General features: G+C 40.3%; 1 protein-coding gene across 1 annotated transcript in view; it reads left to right on the top strand.

Moving 5' to 3' along the window:
* Positions 1-10,990: 10,990 nt before the first annotated feature.
* Positions 10,991-24,951, top strand: part of pde4d (phosphodiesterase 4D, cAMP-specific) — a gene marked incomplete at its 5' end in the record, with an annotated part of 110,488 nt that continues 96,527 nt past the window's right edge. Inside the window, one exon of the mRNA XM_080852200.1 lies at positions 10,991-11,175. Within this exon, the coding sequence (XP_080708326.1) occupies positions 10,991-11,175 (185 nt within the window). The remainder of the gene's footprint in view (positions 11,176-24,951) is intronic.

Raw genomic sequence — 24,951 nt, 5'->3', positions numbered from 1 at the left:
TTCAAAATGACCGGAATACGCATGTTTATATATGCACTAAGAAGGTTTCTAGACTCCTAGACTACACCTTTCGAGATATTCAAGATTTTTGGGGGGGGATATTCGCATGGGGTGCATAAAGCTTCAAATCTTGAATGTCTTGAATTTCTCGAAAAGTAAAGGTTTTAGAGCTTAGAAACCTACATAGTGCATATTTAAACATGCCTATGCCGGTCATTTTGAGACCACATTCAAGTGTCTACGACCTTCGGAGGCTGAGATACAGATGCGCTGGAGGCGCACTACAAGGGCATGGCAAAATCTCAATGTTCGCTGTTGTTTACTGCAAACCTTGGCTTGACATTTCATTGGGTGTATACTTTCCTACAGGAGCATAGACTGTATTATTCTCTCTGACACTTCTGAACCAATACATTCATACAAAGAATGTTTTTTTTCATCAGCAGATAGTTTTGTTGTGGCATGTTTGCTTGTATCATCATCACACTGTCCATGTGATGAATTTCAATAGTTTTGACATTGCCTTTGGGTCGGAACTGTGAGATAACCTACGCATCACTATGCAGCTATACATCAAAATCCAGGGAGATAACATCAGGTTCGATTTTCTGTCAGGATGACAGTCATCCACTGTTTGGATAGCTGATTTATTGTTTGTTCTCAGACCTCAAAGTCCTCAATGTTGTTTGCTTATACTGAAGACAGAGAATCTGCCGCTGTTTAACCCAATAAAGTTTGCTGAGGTGATTGTCTTACTCAAGCATAAATGTTCCTCTGTCCTAAAGCAGGCAGTGAGTTAAAATGGAAAGTTGCATACACATTTTGTATGCAAGTTTACCATCGTAGACAGAGGTTAAATTGGGCCGGGGCTGTCCGGGGCGGAGCCCCGGCACATAAGCGGCCGGGTCTGGAGTTCTACAAAGCAGATCTGCTGCGCAGCAGCTCCAGCCGATTTTGGCAGTCTGCCTAGTCCATTCACGAGCAATGTTGTCCTACTCATTTGCAACTTTTCCATTGCAAATCTATGTTGTTTTAAAACACAATTCTAAATAATGGTAGGGATAGGCTGGCCTAGACATCTGGAGCAAGTTTGAGAAGTAGGCATATCGTGCACGAAACTTGCGCAGCCACTCCTCCTCCCAGATCAGACAACACAACGTCAATCGGTCATCATCAGACATATCGTAGTAGACAGGTGAATGGCGAGGTAAGAGAAACAAAATTAAAGGTGCACGGTATTTTGAAAGAGGTCGATCATCACCAATAGGCTAATATCATTAGATATGGGCTTGCATTTTCATTAAGCAGGAAAAATTAACCTTAGACATGCAGGGATAGCCTGCTACTGGTGTGTCAACTCGCAAGCGCTAGTTAAAAAGAACAATGCTGCTAATTCAAAATGATTTAGCAAGTAGTCTATGCGATCTCCAAATCACATTTCTCATTCCTAGCTGGATGAATTTCAAACTTATTTGTATCTATGAATCAGCTCTTAATGTGACCTCATCAAACACACTCAAAATCTACAGAGTACATATTAAGTAACAAATAAAAAATGCTGGAGTTGTTGGCTGCTTGCTTCACTGCTTGTGGATGGTTGCTCATCATCTGAATCTTCCTCCTGGCTATGCGTTGGTCCTTGAACATACACTACTCACAAAAAGTTAGGGATATCTGGCTTTCGGGTGAGTAGTGTATTTTAGCATTGACCCTGTGAATATTTTTTAAATAAAAAAAATGTGAGTAGAGAAAAGTAACCTACTAACAAATACTTTCCATTTCCCACCACTTGTTTGTCATGTCATCCATTCATATGGATGTGAATCAATCAATACTAATACAACTTTAACAGTGATGTGTTTTTTGTTTAATTGGGCAACTTATTGACCGCATAATCCACGAAAGATTTGTGAAATTTGCCCCTCCGGATCAGAGCCCCCCCCCACATAGAAAATCCCAATTTAACCCCTGATCGTAGATATAAGGAAGAGGAGAACCACAAAAAAAGAAGATCACAGATTATTTAGTACTGTCACATGCGGCCATCTACGCATACATTTTGGATGTCTACACTGAGTATGCCAGTCAAAAATACAGAGAGACACTCTGGGATTGGGCCTAGTGTGCATGCTAAGTGTGCTGATAATGGAGCATTAGAGGACAACAATCAGTGGGTTCAATATGCGTTTGCCAGATTGTGTTTGATTGTAAATAGCCTGAATATCAATCAATCTAACAGGAAGCTCTACTTGGAGGCTATAGAAAGTTTAGAAATCATTTCTCATGTACACTTTTTGAGCATTTGTTACTGCATTGTGTTAGTTCAGAGTTATTCCATTCAAAATAGCTACTCTCTATTGATAGGCCTACTAAGGTTATTTGTACTTTGGCCTTTTCCCATCCTGAAATTTTGTTCATGCTTCTTTGAGTTACCTGGAGTAGCTGCTATGTAGTAGTGGGGGACATGACCATTATCAGTTGACAGTTGTCAGAGCAGAATCATAATGCTTGGAATTTAAAGTTTGTCTCATCATTTGTCATCAAGTCTAATTTTTACAAGTCATTCTCAATTTTAACGAACAGCCGCCACTGATTCATAGGTAGCCTACAATATGTGAGGTCATACAGGATAGCGTACGCAGGTCAGATTGACCCCCCACCCCACGTTGAAAACACAGTTTCACCCTTGCACTCAAGAGCCTTGTTGAATTTGCTGAAGATTCAGTGTTCCCCATATGCTCTACATTTTCCCCACTTACCCTAAAGCAATGTATTCAGTGGTTTTTTTTTTATTAAGACTTTGAGCCCTGACAGCCACCTTTTAGCTTTCCACTTGGTGGTTTAAAGGTGCAGTTTGTGATTCTAATCTCATGCACCTTTTGTCAAATTCAGCTAATTGCTCCCTTCGATCCTCTAGCTGTCTGTTCAGTTCTGACTGTGTAAATAAGTAACTGGCTGTGTAAATGAGAAACAAACATAGTGGCTAAGACCGAGCCATTAACCATGCCAACCAATCAACACGGTGCTTCAAGAGCCGGGAAAGGTGTAATTTGATTGGCTGTTGAGTAAAAAATATCAACAATCTTTCCCCAAACCCATTCGTATACGCCATCTTTAAGTGTGGCCATGCTGCTGTGATAGATGACCCTACTGTTAATTCCCAGATGGTGTGCCCCCATAACGGCGCGATGTGAAGCTTCAGCTTGACACAAATAAAGATGAGATAGGAGAAAAACCACAACACTCAGCTGAGAGAGACAGGGAGAAGAATCCACTCTGAAGCTAATCTAATGCTAACAGAAGATCCCATCTGTAGTGTGCCTCTTGTAATGTCTTTAGAGGTTTTGAGAGAAATTATCCACAATGGCAGGCTTCCTCTCACCCCGATTCCCTGATGGCCTATTGGATGTCAGGTTCCAATCAGACTAGGATGAACGTAATGAACTGCCAGTGTTCTTGAAGCACACTTGCCTCGGCAGGATTATAATTGATATTGACGTCCGGTCGAAGTGCCACTTACAATTGGATGGATGGACCATTGGAGCTCTATCAGATGTTATTTCCAAACGGAGGACATAAGTGATGGAGGGTGCTCTGGGTGCAGACAATATCCCATTGAGAGTGCATCCTTGATGGATGACTGGTGACAGGCACAACCTCTGCCAATAAGGGCGAGGCTAATACATTGATTTGAAAAGGATACGACAAAGTATTATGAGATGTTAATCCCAACATTCTGCCCACTTACTTGATGCCCTCTACATTCTAGGTGCTGCAGGATTATGCTTATGCTGCATGCTGATTTCCTGGATGTTGGTGTAACTTTCACTTTCAGAAACACACACACACAGACACACACAAACACAATCACAATAATATGGATTATGTTGCACACACACACACACACATAGCACATACATGAGCAGCAGTTGTATGCTAAGTATGGTCTGTAGTGTAAAATGTGGTCTTTTCTCAAGAGAAGAGATGTGTAAAGATATATTCTCTTTTCAAAGCTTTCTATGCTATTCAATGATATCCTGAAGTAACTCTAATGCAAGTGGTGCTTGAATTCCCATGACATTCCCGTGGTCTCTTCCTCAATATCTCACCTTGATACTACTCTTTAGTATATGTGTTACAGTTATCCAAAATCTCAGTTTGTCCGGCTCAGCCAAAGCTGCCTTGGCATCAAAACATAAAGCAATTAATTATAACATTCGGTTACAACAGTAGTCTAAAAGCAGGTAGCAGCTAAACTGCGTCTGAAAGCAGTCTTTTAGTAAATCAAAATTTCAAAGTACTCTCGGACCCCCAGGGTGCACAGATTTCAGAAAATAAGCCATCCTCTGTTTTCTGCTTCATTGCCCCTACAGAGAAAGTTCCGCTGTTTGTGGTCGAAGTCCCTCTGGCAGATTTCTTGGCCACACAATGCAAAAGGATGCCAGCACGGGAGAGAGCCAGACAGAGAGCGTGAGTGAATTTCATATCCATGTTTATATACTGCTTTATCTATCTCAGAATGTAAATGCACAGAACTTAATTTTGGAGAAGACATGCCTGGCCAAGAACAGGGCAAATATTTGTCACCTGTCATACGCTGTGAGGAAATGGTTTGACAGTCGGTTCATTGTCACTGGTGTTTGACAGTTTTTGGTTCATAACCTCCAACCCAAAAATATCTGACTGACACAATAAAACTCTGTCAACTTGCAGTAGAAAAGACAGTGTTCAAAGATGAGTATGGTATTTAATATTTTTATTGTACTTTCTCAGTGCACCATAAGTGAAACTATGGTGTTTTGGGATTTTGTTTTGTTTTTGTCCTCATTGTCAAGTTTCTAATATATTTTATGTATGTTAACTACATTTGGTGTAGGGTGAGATAAATCAATTCCAAGTTATGTTAAAAAACCTTGACTGCCTTAAATGAAAACTACTGTCAACATCCATGACCAGATAATTGTGGAGTAAAACAATTTTCCACGGATAACAAAAAATGCTCTTTTATGCTTTGAGAAATGTACGTGTATTTACCATAATGTTTGTAAATTGATCAGTCATTCTTCTCCTTAGTGTTCATCTGGTTCAAATCTTTTTATTCCTGTGTGCCTCAATGTCTCCCATACTGAGTATTTTGCATCTCGCTGGACAACAGTACAGTACAAACCTCTGGACATGGAAAATCTAATAATGTAGGATTCATATATAAGCAGTTGCATAATATTCTTTTCATCTGTTTATGTTCTGTTGTTTCGTAGAACTCTCCAATAGCAATCAGAGTAGCCTACCATATCCTCTTTGACAGTGTCAGTAATGAGTTGCACAATTGATCTGCAAATCAACTGTTTCTATGTAAGCCATTACAGCATAACAATGTCCTCTTGTTGTCACATGCTGTAAAAGCTACATACGATATTCACAACATATTACAATTTAACATATTTGTAATTATCACAGTAAAAAAACAACAGCAAGTAATTGACAACAAAAGGCTTCATATTTTTTTTACAGTGCTATTCTTAGAGTTCAATTAGCATGGCTGAGCTTTGTGCCATTACCAAGTACTGCAGAAGTGGTCTGTAACACAATTTCCCCTGAAAACAATGATACTCTCTCAGGTCACAGACAACCATTCATTTTTGAATTAGTCACCTGAAATAGCCAATACAACGTCCATTAGGACCTTTTTTCAGACATATATATTGGCTATTTTTCATTTCCTTTTTTGAAGGAGTGGCCTCAATGTAAGCGCAGTCACAGCAGTATGTCTCTTATAATGCAGAAATCCCTGTGAAAAACAAGGTGTTTACAATTGCACAGAGATAAAAAGCTGAAGTTAGCAGTTAGTTGAAGAGAGACAGTATTTTCCCCAATATTAACCACACTGTATAAACTACTGTATTTATGTAATTTCTTAAAGAATGGACCGCACCCTTGTGTTAGCTGTGGTTTATTCAATATGATTGTGTTACGTAAAATAAAGTTCCACGTAGTAGTACTGCAAGCACGCCTAACCATTTTAGTAGGCTAGGGATGAACATTTCAAACTAAAATATTACACCTCCCCCCGCATGCATGCGCACACACACACACACACACACACACACACACACACACACACACACACACACACACACACACACACACACACACACACACACACACACACACAAACCTTCATTGAGTATTAATTTAGTGTCATGTTGTTGAATTGTTTATCAATCCCCGCTACAGGAGGTTGAAAATAATGTATCAATGTGGACAGAAGGGATAAACAGAGAAATGTATTTCTAAAATGTGTTTCTTATGAAAACCTCTTGCCCCATTGAAGATTCAGAAAAATGTAATCAGCATTATTCACCTCAGCTCCGGTACTCACAAGCTCATCCCAAGGGAATGTGTATGTGTGAATGTGCAAATGTGTGTGTGTTTGCTTGCATGCACCTGTGCATGTGCGTGTGTGTGTGTGTGTGTGTGTGTGTGTGTGTGTATGTATGTGTTTGTGCATGTTTGCTGGTGTGCATGCGTGTTTGTGTGTGTGTGGGTATGTGTATGTGTTCTCCTGCTTATAACATGTGTGAGGAGTCGGCTGGGGTGTGCGAGGTGAATACTGGAGAGACCAGGTGTGACCTTGGACTTGGATTGGACAGGTGTTAACGATATGGAACAGTCAGTTAGAAAAGCTGATATAAGAACTTCTAATAGGCAATGAACACAATGAATAATCATGACTTATGCAATGAGCATTACCATGGATACAGGGTATGGATGAAACAGTCTCTGCCTGAATCTAATTATGGAACAGACATGGCACAGACACCAGTTCTCCCAAGCACACACCAATCTTCAATTAGAGCTCAGCAGGGATTGCGGTTCATGAAATATGTTTGTGTAAACAACATGTTAGGGTAGCAGGTGCTTAGAAAACATAGGGCACCCCTCTAGTATGTATCATTCGTTAAAATTTTAAATAACACTGCAAAAATCATTTTTAAGGTGTTTATTTCACATCCAATAGGGTGAGACGACTGTTAATTGTTTTTAAACACTCTTATTTACCTACTTGTTTATGCACAAGGCCAACCAGTTGCATATTTCACAGAGGTAATCAGATTATGATGCTTACCAGAAATGGAAGGCTTCTACTGGAGGTTAATTTGTTTACCAAAAGGCTGAATGCTGCTTCCCTCAAGTGTGTCCCGATTGCCCCAATTGCCTCTGTGTTTCTTGCAAATGAAAGCAGCAAAGTTGCAATTGTTATCTATCTTATGTAAAGAAATAATGTCTCCTGCATAGAGTTCTCATTTCACCCTCTGTTGGCCTTGATTAAACCAGATTAATTTTGCATGCAGAGATTTGCTCTACAATAGCATTAAAATAGGAAGAAGGAACGTACCTCTTAAACTGTCAGAAGAAATATGAAGCGGATAGGAATTGGGGAACGAGGCATAAAAGTAAATTAGAAGCTGTAATTCAGTCCAGGACCAAATCTGCAGGGGAATGGTTGCAATATGAAAAGACTACCCCTCCTAATCCTTTTGCTGAGTTTGGAGGGAAAATGCTCTGTGCCATTATTTCCAACTTAAAAAAGGTCTGTTTTATGATTCATTCTTTTGTCCCTTATATTATCCAATATGGAACTGACAAATGAAATGTACATTTCACCTACCAATGCCAATCATTTTTTCATCAGTGTTTTTTAATTAGACTTGAATGTATTCTTTGAATGTTTCATTACTAATTATGTCTTTTGGAGACATTTTATCATTAAATGAATGGCAATATCGTGACCAGTAGAGTGATGATTGCACTGAAGGTGGGAAAGAGTTCCTTTAAAGGTCAGGTAAAATAAGAAAAAAAACCACACCAAAGAATCCCTCTGTTTGCTCTTAGGCTAACCAGTTTGCCTGACAGAACTGTCCAATTATTTTCAGTTAAGCCATTAATAATGCATGAGACCATGACTTTAAAGCTTGGAGCTTTACACAAACTGATCAAAATAAAAATGTTTACATATTGAGCAAATGTCAGTTTTGATTGACAAACCAATCACACAGGGCAGTGCAGCAGGGCCTGAGGGAGCAACTAGATCTCCTTCTTACAAAGGAGTGTCATCTCGAGATGGCACATAAATAAAACAGAATGTCAATGTCACTGTCAATGTCTGTTGCTGAAGGTGTCAATTGTGCCTGGCTTCGCTTCAGACCATTCTCTTATAACTAGGATCGATTTAAGACACCTACTGTCACAGATACTTAAAATTATATTCAATGGTGATATGATTCTTGCAAAATATTACTAAAGTCCTGTATGTTAGTTTTAGAGAATTATCAACTAAACCTAGTGATACAAGCTTTAATGCTTTCTGGTGCTATAAAGTAGGCCTACCTCCACAATTGTCCCAGATTAGATTCATTAGACTTAAATAGATAGATCACTTCTATTTTGTCATGTTTCTAGCATGTTAACAGGACAGTTTTGTGAAGAAGGAAGCAAAGCTGTTCTATGCAACCAATATTACCAAATGCATTTACTGAAGGTGTTTCTGTCCTTCAGTGTTACGAATTGTGTATAAAACCACATTGTGGTAAACAAGGACCAGTTACATTTCATCTCAGGCTGTCCTCTCCCTCCTCTGGATCAATATGGCTCCAGGTGTCCCTAGAGTGCCACAGCAAAGTCTCCTGCATCAAGAGCTCCATATAAAAAAGCAATACGTGACAGAAATACAATGTTCTTCTACATCATGCTTTTGCTGTATGTTTTCCATGTTGTCTGAGCTTTTTTTATGCAGCTCACTTTCAAATCAGACATCCTACATTGCCTTTAAAAGTTTATAGTGCAATTTTATGAGTTTGGGCTTTAATTAAGAGTGATTAGGATGGGAGCTGTTTTAGAATAAAATATTAAAATGACAAATGTACATGTTGTAAGATTATATAAGGAGATTAAAAGTGTGCATATGTAGAATCTAGAGTGGTGGAGAATGAAGGATTGACAAACAAACATTGATACTTTACCCTCTATCATATTCCCTTTCATTCCATCCTAAATGGAGTTCCCATTGTGACACATGCAGTGGAACTATACGAGACGTTATCATCTGATCACGATCTATGCAAACAAAATAACCAAAGATTTAGCCACCCATCGTGCTGATCAGCTACAGTAATGATCTTTCACATATTTCAGCCAAAGATTAATCTGGCTTGTTGAGTTATGCAGAGAGAGTAAGATGAGCTACAAAGAGATGAGGAGCCTTAAACGAAATGGGAGACACAGATACTTTAATTATGTAAGCCCTCCCAGTGTGCTTATAATGTAGGTAATTATTTTTGGACTGACAGCTCGTAATTTTCAGACTGGCATTATTCAGATGATTCAGCCCAGTTTATAGTCAGGCTAGCCAGGAGACCTGAAACTTTCCAAGTGATGAGGATCATTCAATAGATTTCCCTGGACAGACAGGAAACACCATAAATCCCTTGTCAGCTGCTCGTCAATATTAAACCTCCACCTGAATTTTTTTGAAATGCTATAAACATTGCATTGAGCCATTTACCCTCCTTGTAATCAGCTTTCGAAGGAAAACTGGGCACAAATCCTAATTAGTTGTCAAATACATTCTGACAGAATGAAACCTGTGACTGATGTGTGACTGTGACTGATGCTGTCAGCTCCAGGACGACAGAGACAGCAAAGGGTGTGCACAAGCAAAAGGGTTGCCTGCAAAAGTATTGCAATCCAGGGTGGCTACATAATTCATGTATTTGGCTGGAGAGGGAGAGACAGTAAAAGGGCAGGCAAGCACCATTAGTCACAGATGGTTTGGACACATGATATGAAAACAAGCTGCAGGAAGGGTATGCAGACATATTTGTTCGAAAAGAGGGTGCACCTCTGCAAAAATGTATCATGCATGTGAATATTTATAGTAAATACAGCTTTGCTTGTCGCTTTACAGGTAGTAACAAACAAACAAACAAACAAGGCTGACTTTAGTCAGCTTTTCTTCGCACAAGCAACACACAGTAACACACACGTGCATGTATAGTGGCGATCAGGACACACACAAACACACACGTACACACAGGCCTGAGTTCGCAGTGTATGTTATCTCTGCATTTCTCCCATTTCCCATTTCTCCCATCCTTCCTCCAGGACCCCCCAGGAGCAGCGGGCAGCCTTTAGGCCCGGGGACTAAGTCAATTGATCGGTCTTGGTCAGGGACGAACAATTCAGTTCTTCTGCATGTTTTTCTGTTTGGGTTCTTAGTGGAGGAAACCCCTTGTGAACACAGGAGAACATGCAAACTCCACACAGAAAGGCCCGGGAGATAGCCCACCTGAGCACTGGAGGCCTGGGGAGAACCTACCCCCCAGGACCAACAGCGCCCCATGCGGGAATCTAACCAAGGACCTTCTTGCTGTGAGGCTGCAGTGCAAGCACCTGAGCCACTGTGACACTATAATGTATAACAGCAATCTACGGTCAGAAGTTGTGCAACAAAGCCTGTAGTAATATATTAACTTCTCTGTGTATGGTTCTGTGGGATGTGCTGAGTGAAATTCAGGTCAACTGAAGATGAGGATTTTACAATTCTCACTTGACAATCCTCATGAGATGATTACACACCTTTTTTCCATTTTGAACTCATCTGTCTAATTAATTAATGATATGAAATTAAATTGTCTGAGCAGCTAATCAAGAGGAATCAAGATGCTTAAAGGCAGCGCTTGTTAATCAGCTAATCAGCCGGACTAGACGGACACTCACTCCCCCACACTACACTCCCGCTAACACCTATTAGATAAAAAAGACACTCAGGGGACAGTTGTCTCTCCATCTCACTTCGTGAACTTGTGTGTGTGTGTATGCCTGTGTGTGTTGTCTACATTTACCTCTGTGAACATGTACATGTGTCTCTATGTGTGTGTGTTTTTAGGTCTCAGACTGCTCGGATTCTCCGGAGCAGTGCCCTATGTCTTGCATGGAGCCCTTCACAGTGCGGCGGCTCTCGTGCCGGACTATGCAGCTCCCACCTCTGGCTTTCCGGCAAGCGGAGCAGTACTACTGTGACAGGAGGCCTGAGACTGAGACCTCCCAGCCTCGGCCTACCAGCCTCCCCTTGCGAGCACTTCCACTCATCGCCATCACCAACGCAGAGAGCGGCAGGTATGATGGCCAGGAGGGTGTTTTGTTTTGGGTCACTTTCTAATTTAGACAGATCCTTGGGGCCAAAGTAGAATGTTAGATGATGAAAATAGTCCTAACACACATTCTCTGTGGCCTGTCATTGTGTGCTGCATTTTCTCAGTTTGGACTATGGTTTTCCCATGGTGGTTTCCCAAGATTCCCCAGTCTCTTTATTAGCTTCTGAAGTAAAACTACAAACAATGAGGGACGATGAATGATAGACTTCCCATCTTTCAGCTGTGTTATTGTATAATTATTACGTCACTGAATGTGAACAAATATAGCCTTGGGGGCCTGTGATCTTTCATTGCAAATTGTATGGGTTTTAGTATGATGTTGATGGCTCAATACAATGGCTCACTTAGTGTGTGGCATACATGCTTGCACATGGAGTGTGGTATGATTAATAGATTGTACAACCAAAGGCATGATTACAGCTTACTGTGAGTCCAAAACAAACAATCACTCACTGATATCATAACAAGATGGTTTATTAATCCTCTGAGGGATATTTCAAGTTTACGGTTCCTTAAAATGCAAATGAACTTGCCACCATAGCTCAGCTCCATCAAGAGACCAAACAGCTGTCAATCATGGGTTCAGTGGGGTGTGACATCTGTCTTCGTTGGCAGGCTGGGCACCAGTGATCTCAGAACACCTCATCAGTTTTTCACTTCTGCAGTTACCTCACATGCACACTCTGAAAATGTTGAAATGACCAGGACACATGAAAGTTTTGATGGTGTGTGAACTCACAGCTATTATTTGTGCCTGTTGAAGGGAAGGCCTAATAAACAGACTGTCAGGAGTGTCTGCAACCAGAGGATGCAATCAAACACATATATAATGGAAGTGCCATTTCCTATCTGAACCCACCTCTGTGATCTGGTCGGGAGTGTGATTGGCACTCAGGACTGGATAGTTGTTTTGGTGTCTGCTTTCAATTCAGTCGTCTGTCATCAATTATATCCAAGGTGATTCGAAATCAGGACCAAGGAAGTCGATGCTTTCTAAGTAGTCCAGCTCTGACTATCCCTAGGGCTGAAAAGCCTCTCAAGATAAACATGTTGGGAAGGCAGCTAAGGAAATGCCTTCTAGCCAGCTACAGTACAACGTCTTTTTAAATAGGTTCTTTGCACATGGCAGTGGAAAACATCCCTTCTGGAAATGTCAGCCATACTGCAGTTCAGTACATTGGCATAGACATGAGACTTGCATCTGGACATCACAGAAATACTAAACCTATCTAATTAATCTTAAGGCTATCCCAAGATAATTACCTCTTTAAAAAATATGTCAACTTTAAAAAATTGTAAGCCATGCCATAGCTGTCTGGAAATGCACTGTAGAAACTGTGACAGCCCAACACTGAGCAGACTGGGAAGTATACAAAACAACCAGAAAGGCAGTCAGAGGGACGTCCGTCCCTGGGTGGTGATGTGCAGCAGTTGTCATTTCACTCTGGATGGTGTCATCCTGTTAGAAAAAAAGATAAGGTGGAGCAGGGATTCTATGAAGTCACACATTTTCAGCCTCCAAAAAGTCAGGATTTCCGACTGAATGCACCCCCCCCCCCCCCCCTTTTTTTTTTTACAGCACACGTTGTGAATTAGAGTGACAGAAAAAACTTGAAAATTATTTGCATAATTTATGCACATCCAGGGCTATTTTCGCCAAGAGCATGTCTGTGGCAGCCATATTTCTTGATTGCCCATTCTGGCACTTATGATCTAAAATAGCAGACTGTGTAATGCTTGTTTGTCTCAGAGCAGTGGAAAGGAAGCTGCAGAACTGCACTCAGCAAGGGGAAGCAAAAGTAAAAAAAAAAAAAAAAAAAAAGATTTAGGATTAGAACATAGCCTATAGGCTAGCCAGTCCTTCTCTCTGGGCTATTTTCATCGTAGGATTTAGTGTAACATTTAACTTTTTAGTCAATTGTGTACATTGCATATCTAGCTGAGAAACACAAACAAATTAACAGAGGGGAAGAAACAATATTGGTAAATCTCAGAACTCCCTTTATGAGGTTCTGGCATAATCTGCCGATATTCAGAATTAAACTAAGGTAACAGGCTAAAGTTCGATCTTTACGGGTCTTCTAGCAATGTTTTGTAGGCTATTCGCAAACCGTCAACTAACGCCATCTCTCTCTCTGAGGGTGTGTGTGTGTGTGTGTGAGAGAGAGAGAGAGAGAGAGAGAGAGAGAGAGAGAGAGGGGGGGGGGGGAGAGAGAGAGAGAGAGCGCGCGAAAAGGAGAAAGAGAGAAAGTCAAAGAAAGCATATCAAGAGAATGTATGCATTGCCGGTCGATACGTAGTGGGTAATCGAAAATCGTCACGCCATCACCTTACCGAAATGGGCGTGTTCGGAGGGGACGTTGGTAGGCTATAGCTTTCCTATGAGAGCGCTGCTAGGAGCTGAGACGGCACAAGATGCTGCTGGCCTTTTTGAACTTTGTCTTATTGTATTATTTAAGTATTTTCAGTTCGAAATAGAAATTAGGTTGTTTTGAAGAATGGATATGCTGTAACAAGCTATTAAGTGTCTGTGACTGAGAGGGTGTAAAACATTTTGATTTAGAGCAATCTAGCACGGGACAGCTCGATCAACACATAATCACTCTAAAATACGGTAAAGTTATTAGAGTCTACGATTAGCCTACCTTTCATTTGTATTTACCAGAACAAATGCAATTCCAGATGTGCAACAAAACAGCTTTCTTCAAGTTGCATTAACGGTTTAACGCTGCCCTGGTCATTCTTTTTTGGGCTCTTTGAAGTCCTGTCGTTTTTTCTTGCACTTTGAGCAACTGTGTGTGTTGCCTCTCTTCACTAACCAGAGTCGATGGATGCCATGAGCGGGAAAGTACCAGCCGCGTGCATGGTTGCTAGTGGCAGCTTTAACAGTAGCGGTGGCAATGTAAACGCTCCCAAACATTTGTGGAGGCAGCAGACCCAAGCGGCGCTCCCGCTACACCACCACCACCCCCTCCTCGGAGCGCGGAAGAATAACCGAGTGAGGCTGAGAGGATTTTCGGACACGGAGAAATACCTGAAAACAAGAACCATGGACCGGACTTACGCTATTGACACCGGCGACCGACCTGGTTTGAAGAAATCAAGAATGTCTTGGCCATCCTCGTTTCAAGGGTTTAGACGGTGAGAGCCTGTTTCTCTCCCTTTCATGATGGATAGTGAAAAGGGCGTGTGTACAGTAGGCTACAGTTCAAGAACAAAACAGATAGACAGGGAAAGTGTTGTTGTAGGCTACAGATAGATATAACAATAGTTATCATTTTAAAAACGAGTCTTCCCTGTCAGAACTTTTGTGAAATGTTGAGTCACTGGACCTAGACAACTTGATAGCCTACTCAAAAATAACGCTTTGGTTTGTATCGTAACGTTGTAATATTTTACAACGGTATCCTGTACAATATGTTATAATTGAACCTCATAAATGTGGTTGCTGCGCGTAAGTGATAACTGCTTGATATAGTGTATTATTTCGCAACGTCTGCGAAGCATAAAACTTGATGGGTTGCTTTTGTGTTATTTCACTTGACACAGTAGGCTACTGTACATGTTGGCTGGGTTCTTGGAAGAGTGGGCTAGACAGTTCTGCGTCATACATTTTAATGTTCAGAAGGCTATTAGACGAAAGGTTCACATCTAGAGCATTTTTAAACTCCACTGCACACAAAGGGCAGCCATTTACATTTTCTCTGGCACATAGGCAATTAGAATCTGTGTGCCTGCTCCTCCTACGTGCACATGGTTGTTGTGTGTATTTGTGTATAGGTTAGTGTGTGTTTTTTGTTGTTGTCTAAGTCTGCTTTAGGGAGTGTATGTGTACATGTTTGTGTGTTTTTTGTAGAGGCAGAGATGCCTCTTAGAGCCACTGGTGAGCATCTGTGTACCTGGCACACATTTAAACACCCCTTTTTAATAATTTCTGAGGACCACCTCATACGACAGGCTGCTCCAGATTCACCCTCCCCACCCACACCCCCATTGAGTTTCCAGAGATTTTTATGCTCTATTTATTCACATCGTCTGCTATATTAATTGGCAGAGGTATTTTTTGAAGGTCAATCCATTTTCCAAAGTTGAACTTAAGCATTAGTTAGTTCTAGAAACAAAGACACACCCGTTGTATTATTCCACACACCTGCAGTGTAGTTCAAGGCACATAATTCATGTCTTCAAGGCAAGTTTGATTGAAGGGAGAGGCGGCCCCTGACACCCCCCTCCCCTCCTTAAAACCACATAGATAGCACCTCACCCTTGCTGAAACATGACAGATGTCCACTGCTTCAAGAGGAGAAAGAAAAAATACTCCTAAATGCTGTAATGGTTTAAATGTAAACCCCACTGGTCATCCAGATACATAGGGTGTTCAAATAACGTTTCTGGCTTCAAAGAGCCACCTAAATTAATCTCCATGAGTATTGGCAAGCTATTTATCCCCAGCTCACATACAGCATATGGTATGGCCATCCGGCAATTGGCTCCATAAAGCCTACCGTTTATGATAGCAGAACAATTAAAAATGTCTAATCTCACTTGCACAGATGGTGAACTTCTTCAGTTGCCATTCACTCGTGCCGTAGTTTGAAGTATAATCAGGGCACTGGGAGTTGTGAACCTGTTGGCCATATGTAATTATAAAACATGGATCTGTAAAGGCGTTACAGAAGGGATTAGATGTAGCCAGATTGTCTTGATTGACGTTGTGTGTTGATTTTGAGACCGTTCTGTAAAACTATCCACATACACTTTGAGGAATATATTCTGAGACAGAGCCCCTGAAGATTCCTAAGCAGTACCTCCAGTCCCGCCGTCCAATTGCGGGTTGCAATTTTTTCTTATTACCTTAATTTTAACCATATATTTTTTTTTTTTTTGGTTAGTTTTGGCCACAATAATCACAACTAATTCTCGCAACATCCTGGTGGGATCACAATTTTAAGGGTCCCCACTGGGAATTGAAAAAATTAAACAATGTCAAATAAAGTAGTTTTAATAACAAAAACAACAATCACAACAAACCCTCGCAAGATCCTGGAGAGACTGCTAAAGTCATTTTGCTTTTTACAGTTGTAATTTTTCTCAGGGCCCACTTATGATTTTCCAAGGTGCTCGATAAGATCTGAGAAGAAGCATAATTGTATTGTATACTGTAATTGTATAAATAAATAATCCATGGTAAAGCTTTGGCAGAGTTTTTAGGGTGAAGATCACTATGCACCTCACATTTGCCTGTAGCTTTGTTAGTATTTGTTATATCCTGAGATCATTCTCTTACTACTTTACTTACTACCGTTACAAGACAAGTAATTTAGCTGTATTGATAAAATCCTACAGGAAACAGTGTCTGAATATGATGTCACAATCCATCCAGATCCCCTGTGATTGTGTGGTAGGTGATCGCAAAAAAAAAACCACATACCTGGCTGACGATCTCTGGATGTTTCTGGAAAACTTGCGTGTGGTGATCGGAAGTGAGTCCCTGGAATAAGACTTTTAATAATTCAACACTGCCTGCCACATACGTTTTCAAGGGATAGCAAGAGTACAAACAAGCCTCTGCTCATCTATCTGAAGTACAAGCTCCCTCAGCAAAAAGGCTTTGCTGTGAAGGAGAGATTATGTGCTCCCATATGCATATACATGCAGTATATGGTAAGGACAGAAGATGTAAGAAAAGGATCAGGAGAAGCAGTCTTTGAGAAAACCTATCAGTCAGCTTGATAGACACAAGACTGGGTCGAGCAGCTTCTTTGTCACTGTCTTATTATCCTGCCCCTTAATCGCAATTTACCTACTATTACTCACTCTGTATGTCACGCTCACACGCACACACACACACACCACCATTACAAGCACAGACACATATTACACACACAGATTTGACTAATTGTGTGTATAAGAGAAATCTGTGGGCATTTTCTTTACTCGCCTCATCTCTCTCTCTATCCTGTCAGAGTTGAGTTGTTGCTGCACGCGCGTGCACACACATACACACGCGCGCACGCACGCACACGCACACGCACACGCACACTCACTCCATCATTTTGTCCTTGTGTAATTAAATGCAGAATCATGAACAGCCGGAACATGATGTATTGTCTGTTTTAAGTACGCTCACTGCTCCAGCACCTCTGTCATTTTTCTGCTATTGTACTTTTCCTTACAAGGCTGCTTGTGTATTTCTTATGTGCTTGGTGAGTAATGTATGCAGATATGTGATCATTCTCTGGAAAACTGCTTTTGGGTGCAGTGTGTCACTTGCTTTCCTGTCACTAATTGCTCTGTAACCAGAGTCCATTTGCCCACTGATGGGTTTTTAGGATCAAGACATGGAGAATTTTCTTTCAGATGGCCCATTTTCTAGACCCTTTTAGCCACTATCCAGCTGGTACGATACTTATTTGTGTCACTTTAGCACTTAACTAACTGCAGATAGAAAGTGACGAGCCACTTGCAAACAGTATTCATAAATGTATGCTGTTTGATGGAAAGAAAGACGTTAGAGCTTTGAAACATACTAAAGAATTTGTGAATAATATGTGCAATCAAAAATCGTTCTTTACAAACATTCCATAAAAGAACCAGTCGTTTTCTAAGGACTACACAGTACGGGGGCATTGTCACCAGCACATAATGAGCGTCTGTTTTCCCATCGTTTGGGCTTTCTGAGATGACATACTGTTATTGAATGGTTCTGAAAGTGTGGTTGATATTGTGAGACTAAAGTCAGACTCAATCATGAATGGCTGGCTGATGCCACGACTTTGTGGGTTTTTCAGTCAGGATAAATCACTCTCTGCCTCAACACTGTGACTGAAACGTGCTTCAGATGTGCTAAATCAAATGTGCCCGATCAGACAGATTAGATTTCAGACAGCGTAAATGTTGCCTATAGAGACGTGTTTTAAATTCAGATGGTTATTCAGGACAAAGAAACCAGAATCTTTGTCCAGAATCATGGACATTCCAACTTAATCCTTTTAGCAAGATTGGCAACACACCCGGATTGTCAACACAAATGAAATTAGGCCATGAAACATAATGTTATTATTACTAGGCCTATACACTCTGTGCAATCCTGGCTGGTGTTTTTTTCCCGTTGTTGTTGTAAAATCGAGATTTCATCATCACTCTATGGGGAATATAGATGAAATTATTTAGGGTCAGTCAATAGTAGGGCTGCAACTAACGATTATTTTGGTAATCGATTAATCTATCGACTTTTTTTCCGAATAATCGACTAATCTAACGATTATTTCCATACATTTTAAAAATGATTCAAAATGTTGGAATTTGAATTTCAAATGTATTTGAGTAACAAGTTAATACAAATGTAAACATCATAATAAATACATTAAATAGTAATACAAATTAAGAGTGCAAATATGCTTATAAAAGTAAAGAGAAAGTGCAAATAAAGTTTTAAAAGTAAAGAGAAAGTTTTAAAAGGAACTCAAAATAGCAATCAAGCCTCTGCAAGTGCAACATAACTGAGCTGCAGGTGACATTCAAATTCAACATATGAAAAAAAAACAAAACACAATCTTTTGTTTGAAGATTGCTAAGTGGAGGAGGTTATCTATTCAGAACAAACGAAAATACAGGCTACTCTGATAATTCACTGATTTACCACATTGCACTTAACTGAAATAGCGTTAGCAAGCATCCTCCATGAGACGTTCTGTTTTCAAACATTTAAGCAGAGCTGCCAAGCCTCACGCTTTGAGTGTGACAGTCACGCAATTTGACCCATTCTCACAACACACGCCACACTTGACATTTCTCACGCTTATTTACCCACTACCCAGTCTATATATTTTTTTTCATGATAATAAACTTTGGTTCTCGTGGCTTCGAGTAACTCTGATTGACTGACCGAGATAACCAATCCGTCAGTCCTTTGTGCCCAAATCTAACCAACCACGGAAGGCACCACGCAATATAAACCAATCAGAAGCAACGTAAGGCGGGTCTTGACACAGGGGTGCAAACTTGTCACCTTTCGGCGAAATTCGCCGTTTTTAAACCAAAATAGGTTACAATAACGGTGTTAACGGATAGTAGGCTACAGTGTCTATTTCTCGGTCACTTTGGAAAAATCTTAGCGCGAAAACGCCGGAAAATTTACATAAAAGACACGGTCGTCAGCGGAGTTTAGTTGCTAATAAGTTACAGATGCAGTATCTTAAATAACGATTAAATTGGCAGCTTGCACATTGGTGACAGCACCCTGAGGGGTTTCTAACTTTTCCCATTATAGATTTATGAGTTAAATCGCAGAGACTATAACATCAGCTAGATAACTAGCTATCATTTAATGCAAATTGAACTCTTCTATTTAGCAACCAGAAAACACAACTTAAGCTGCAATTTAAGTTTAATTTCTCAAAATCAGTTCACCAATAAAAAGCAGTCTAGGGCTTGTGTGTTTTTAAATTGACATAAAAAAATTACAGCTTCCAAACATTTTCGAAGCAATTTGACCTTGAATGTGAATAGTTGATCGAGTTATCATCTGCCCCGTCTTTAGATGCAATCATTTTAGCTCGGGCATTTGTCGACCATTATGTATTTATCACTTCACTGGATTGGAAGTCCACTTTCCAGGCTGTCGTACGCCCCCTTCAGTGAGGCAGACGTTACGTTTGCCTACCCTATGTGCTTTTTCACTGCGGTTTTATGACAGATCAGCAAGACTAAATAAGTTCTACACATATGTGTCATACATTACATATTGTATGGATACATACAACGTCAAATAAAAGTGTCTACAAATATTTCAGGGATGGTTGGGTTGGCCTGTGCCCGTGCAACATTTAACCCAGGAATGTTTATGATTAAACTGTTACCAGAGCACAAAATGGTTTACAACAGCACAACATTCTTCATAGATCTAGCTTCGTAATTTTGCTGTCAAAGTGCACCAGATTGATGCATTGGACTTCAAATTGTGAAAATTGTTCTAATACTGTTCTAATAGGCCTACTACTCTGTATGCAGACACTAGAACAGCTGTGCCCATTAAAAGGCAGATGTCACAAGGCATATAAAAAGCAAAGCGCATCGTACCAAAGAACAGGCAGTATGATGGAGAGTTGGTTGAAATAATATTGACAAATAAATGTATTTTTTCAAAATTCTTGTTACAATTTTCATTTCTAATTTCTGGTTAATTAAGAGAGGTAAGGAGGCCACAGTGCAGAGAGAGCAGCTGGCATGGAGGTGAGGACATCAGTCTTAAGGTATAAATCGATGTTAAAAAAGGCCAAATTTTGTGGTCGTCGGCCGAACGCTTCTGACTCTAAAGTCTCACTCTTGTCATTTTCTGAAACTTGGCAGCCCTGATTTAAGAGTAAACCTTACAATAAGTTATAGATATATGTCTATGATAATTGCTGCTAGACACTTACTGTTCTTATGCTCCCACAGCCCATTCTCTTTGAAATACTGTAGTAGTACTTCTTATACTACTAATAATTGACCATCATTGAGAAAAATGACAACTTTTCTGTTAGCCATATCTGATAAGCAGCAGCTGCTAAACCAAGCTTTGTTTATTGTTTCCATGGTAACTAGGCCATCTCAGAATAATTCGCTTTTCGCAGCTATTTCACACTTCCTCTGTATGCAATTCCGAATGAAAAGTACCGGTAGCTCTGTTAGAGTCTGCAAAAAAAAAAAAAAATGTTTGTTTTGATACAAATCCGCGTCGACCATTTTTCACAATCGACTTAGTCGATTTCGTCGACTAATCGTTGCAGCTCTAGCCAATAGAGTACGCCATTTGGATTACAACATAGTTGCTAAAAAGCCTTATGTTTTGCAGTGTTACATGTGGCTCATGACCCACCCCAATGCCATTCTACTTACATGGTTATACATACAGACATAAAAACTAAAAAAACATACATACATACATACATACATACATACTGTACATACATACATACATACATACATACATACATACATACATACATACATACATACCTACATATACATACATACATACATACATAAAAACATACATACATACATACATACATACATACACGCACACGCACACGCACACGCACACGCACACGCACACACATACATACATCTCCATAGTACAAAGAGAGATGACTCCAAATGCTCAACTGGAATTAAGTTTTACTGAAGTTTGTAGAACATGTTTTCACCTCAATAGTCAGTTGGTGGGCTGCACTTTTTTGACAGTTTTTGCACCCTACTTCACTAGTTGCACAAAAGCTTAGTGTGCAGAGTGTGGTTAGAGTGGAGGTCAATTTGTGGTGTGTCTAATTCACAACTAAGTCACAGTCTGTTCATTAAGAATGTTTATATAGGTAGTTTGAATGGATGGATACATATTCTGAAAGATAAAGATTTGAAACTGGGACACCAGGATCTAAAACAGGGCTGGGCAATTAATTTCCCAAAGGGGCCACATGAGATAGTGGGACTGTTGTGGAGGGCCGGACCAATATGCTGATCTCAATTCAGCATGAAATATGAGCATGTTTTTGCAGTATTAAAGGTGTGCCTAGACGTCCCTTACACATGGCACACACATACACACAAGAGCAAGCTTGCAATGCAATAGTATAAGTATACAAAGGAATAGTAATATCAATTTTTATCATTTAACGCTTGATTCCTAGTTTACCAATTACCTCTGCGGGCCGGTCAGGGACAGCCAAGGGGCCGCACTTTGCCCAGGTCTGATCTAAAAGCTAGTTCTCTCAGCCCAGCACTAACCACTCGTTTTTGCTCTGTACTTCAAATACGAACTATCAAATGCCACTACTGGCCAGGGCACATTGGACATGCAGTTGCCGAACTTTGCGAAACTGATTTAAAAACACATTTTCTGGGAACAGTCAAGCATAAAGGTCTCAGTTTATTTTTTATGTTTTAAACCAAACCCAATCAGAGTGTTTGAAATGTCTAAACTAATGAAATGCTTTGTGAAGGCAGAGTTCAAAAGAATGGCTCAGTCCACAATTTTGGTGAAAGGTCATTGATATTTGAGGACAACAGCTAATCAAATTACCCACCTCCCTTCTGTGTTCCAGAAGCAACGCTTTGATTGGATGGAATAGTGTATGGCTTGGTCAGAGCCACTTTGTTTTCCATGAAAGAATCTGCTGTATATTCTGCGAAATCGTTGAAGGCTCGTACTTTGTTCAAGCTAGCTTTGTTCAGAGTAAGAGACTTGTTGAAGACTGCTTAGCGAAATAACACGTTTATTCAGACACTAGCCACCTCGACACAGCACGTGCATGTCTGCTGCCAGGAAAGGTCTCTGAATACGAGGAGGTCTTCTCTATACATTAAAGAAATGTACGAACATTTATTGTGTAGAATTAACAAGACATAATGACATAGGTGTAAGGGGAGGGGATTGGTGTGTCTGCAGGTCAAAGGATAGGTTTAGCTTGACCAATGGCCATATATGGTCATACCAGGTATGGCCATATGTAGATGCTTATACCTATTGGCTTCGACCATCTTGTCGTTGTTGTAGACAGAGACCAACAAAACAGAGACTAATGTCTCTGGCTCCAAGACACACAAAAGTCAGGAACAATGTCTGAAGGCTCCTCAACATAATAAGCTCGATGGCTCTGCCGCTCTGGCCTGGTGCTATGCAAACTAACCTGTGGGGGCAAATTGAGGCATATTCAGGTATGCGAGGTTAGTCTGATATGAAATCCACCCGAATCTAACACCCATTTACAGAGAATATTTTTGAGTGTGCCCACCGAACAGACATTTTAGACTATTTTATTTAAATTAGAAGTATTAGTTCAAACAAAACAGCACTTTAGAATGTTGCATTCATCATCATCATTAGAAGGATGGTCAGTCCTTTTTGCTGTGGGATTTGTTGTGATCCATGACCAGATTTTCAGTAAGATGTTGCCAGATGTGAACTCTTATCACAAAGTGCCATAGTCATGTCTGTCCCTTTAGACTACCCATTCGGTTAATGTAGCTCAAATAATTATACCATCGGCAGCACACACCACTATTAGAAAGCTCATAGACACTACCCTGAAAGCTGTTAATTGTACTTTAAATTGTATAAGTCCTAGGCATGTAGGTATTTTGCTAGGCTCTTGCTCGAAAGAGTTACCACCCAAAAAATAATAGTAATACTGAAATGTGAAAGGTTAAAATAATTGTTTTTTTTATGAGAAATCCCACAAACAGTGTTCCCAGGACATTTGAAATATACATCTAATCCCCATCTCAGACCTACACCGAGGCTGTGAAATGCAATGGTGAGATTTTATTTAATGCCGTTGTATTATCTTGCAATAGCTTTGCAATTCCTCATAATACCTTTTCATCCCTGTGCGTACTGTGTGCTGCCGATGGTATAATTGTGGTATAATTGTTCTCCTTTAAGTAATGCTTGTAGCCACAGTATTAATGATTGTCATGACTTTAGCAAGAGAATTTCAGAAAAAGCATTTTAGGGGTTATGTGGATTTAACGATGGATGTGGAATTATGTTGTACTGTGTGTCATACACTTGTGCACTCTTTATTTATGTTATATTTACATCGGTTCAACTGCTCTTTAAAGTAAATATCTAATCAGCCAATTACTTGGCAGAAACTCAATGCATTTAGGCATGTAAACATGGTCAAGAGGATCTTCAAATTCAAACCAAACATCAGAATGGGGAAAAAGGGGATTTAAGTGACTTTGAATGTGGCCTGGTTGTTCGGGCCAGACAGACTGGTCTGAGTTTTTCAGAAAACTACTGATCTACTGGGATTTACACGCTCCACCATCTCTAGGGTTACAGAGAATGTTCCAAAAAAGAGAAAATATCCATCCAGTGAGCGGCACTTTGCTGGGCGAAAATGACTTCTTGATGCCAGAGATCAAAGGTGACTGGCCAGACTAGTTCAAGATGATAGAAAGGCAACAGTTACTGCAATAACCACTCGTTACAACCAAGGTATGCATAAGAGCATCCCTGAACACACAACATGTTGAACCTTGTAGCAGATGGGCTACAGCAGCAGAAGACCACACTGGGTGCCCCTCCTGTCAGCTACGAATAGGAAACTGAGGCTACAATTTGCAGGGGCTCACCAAATTTGGACAATAGAAAATTAGAAAAATGTTGCCTGGTCAAATGAGTCTCAATTTCTGCTGTGGAATTCAGATGGTAAGGTCAGAATTTGGCGTGAACAACATGAAAGCATGGATCCATCCTGCTTTGTATGAATGGTTCAGGCTGGTGGTGTAATGGTGTGGGGGATATTTTCTTGGCACACGGCCTACCTGAGTATTGTTGCTGACCATGTCCATCCCTTTATGACCACATTGTACCCATCTTCTGATGGCTACTTCCAGTAGGATGTCACAAAGCTCAAATCATCTCAAACTTGTTTCTTGAACATGACAATGAGTTAACTGTACTCCAGTGCTCTCATGACAATATGGAAAATCTCTGAGGGATGTGTATATATACAGACTATATATCTGATTGGTCTTGAGTGTTAGTCGTATTGTGGTGTGATTGATGACAGTGAGCTGATCTTCGTTTTAAAATTGCTGATAATTTGTCAACAACTTTTTGCCTATTTGCCCTGGGAAGGAGTTTTCAGTTAAATCATCAGTTCAAGATTCTTGCATACCCCCTGTTTATTCCAGACAGCTTCATTCTGCTCTTGTTCAGTCTCTTCTGCTTATGTGATGTAGA

The sequence above is a fragment of the Sprattus sprattus genome (assembly GCF_963457725.1).
Source record: "Sprattus sprattus genome assembly, chromosome: 15".
Taxonomy (NCBI): Eukaryota; Metazoa; Chordata; class Actinopteri; order Clupeiformes; family Clupeidae; genus Sprattus; species Sprattus sprattus.
Note: the sequence above shows the minus strand (reverse complement) of the source record. Positions and strands in the feature narration are given on the sequence as shown.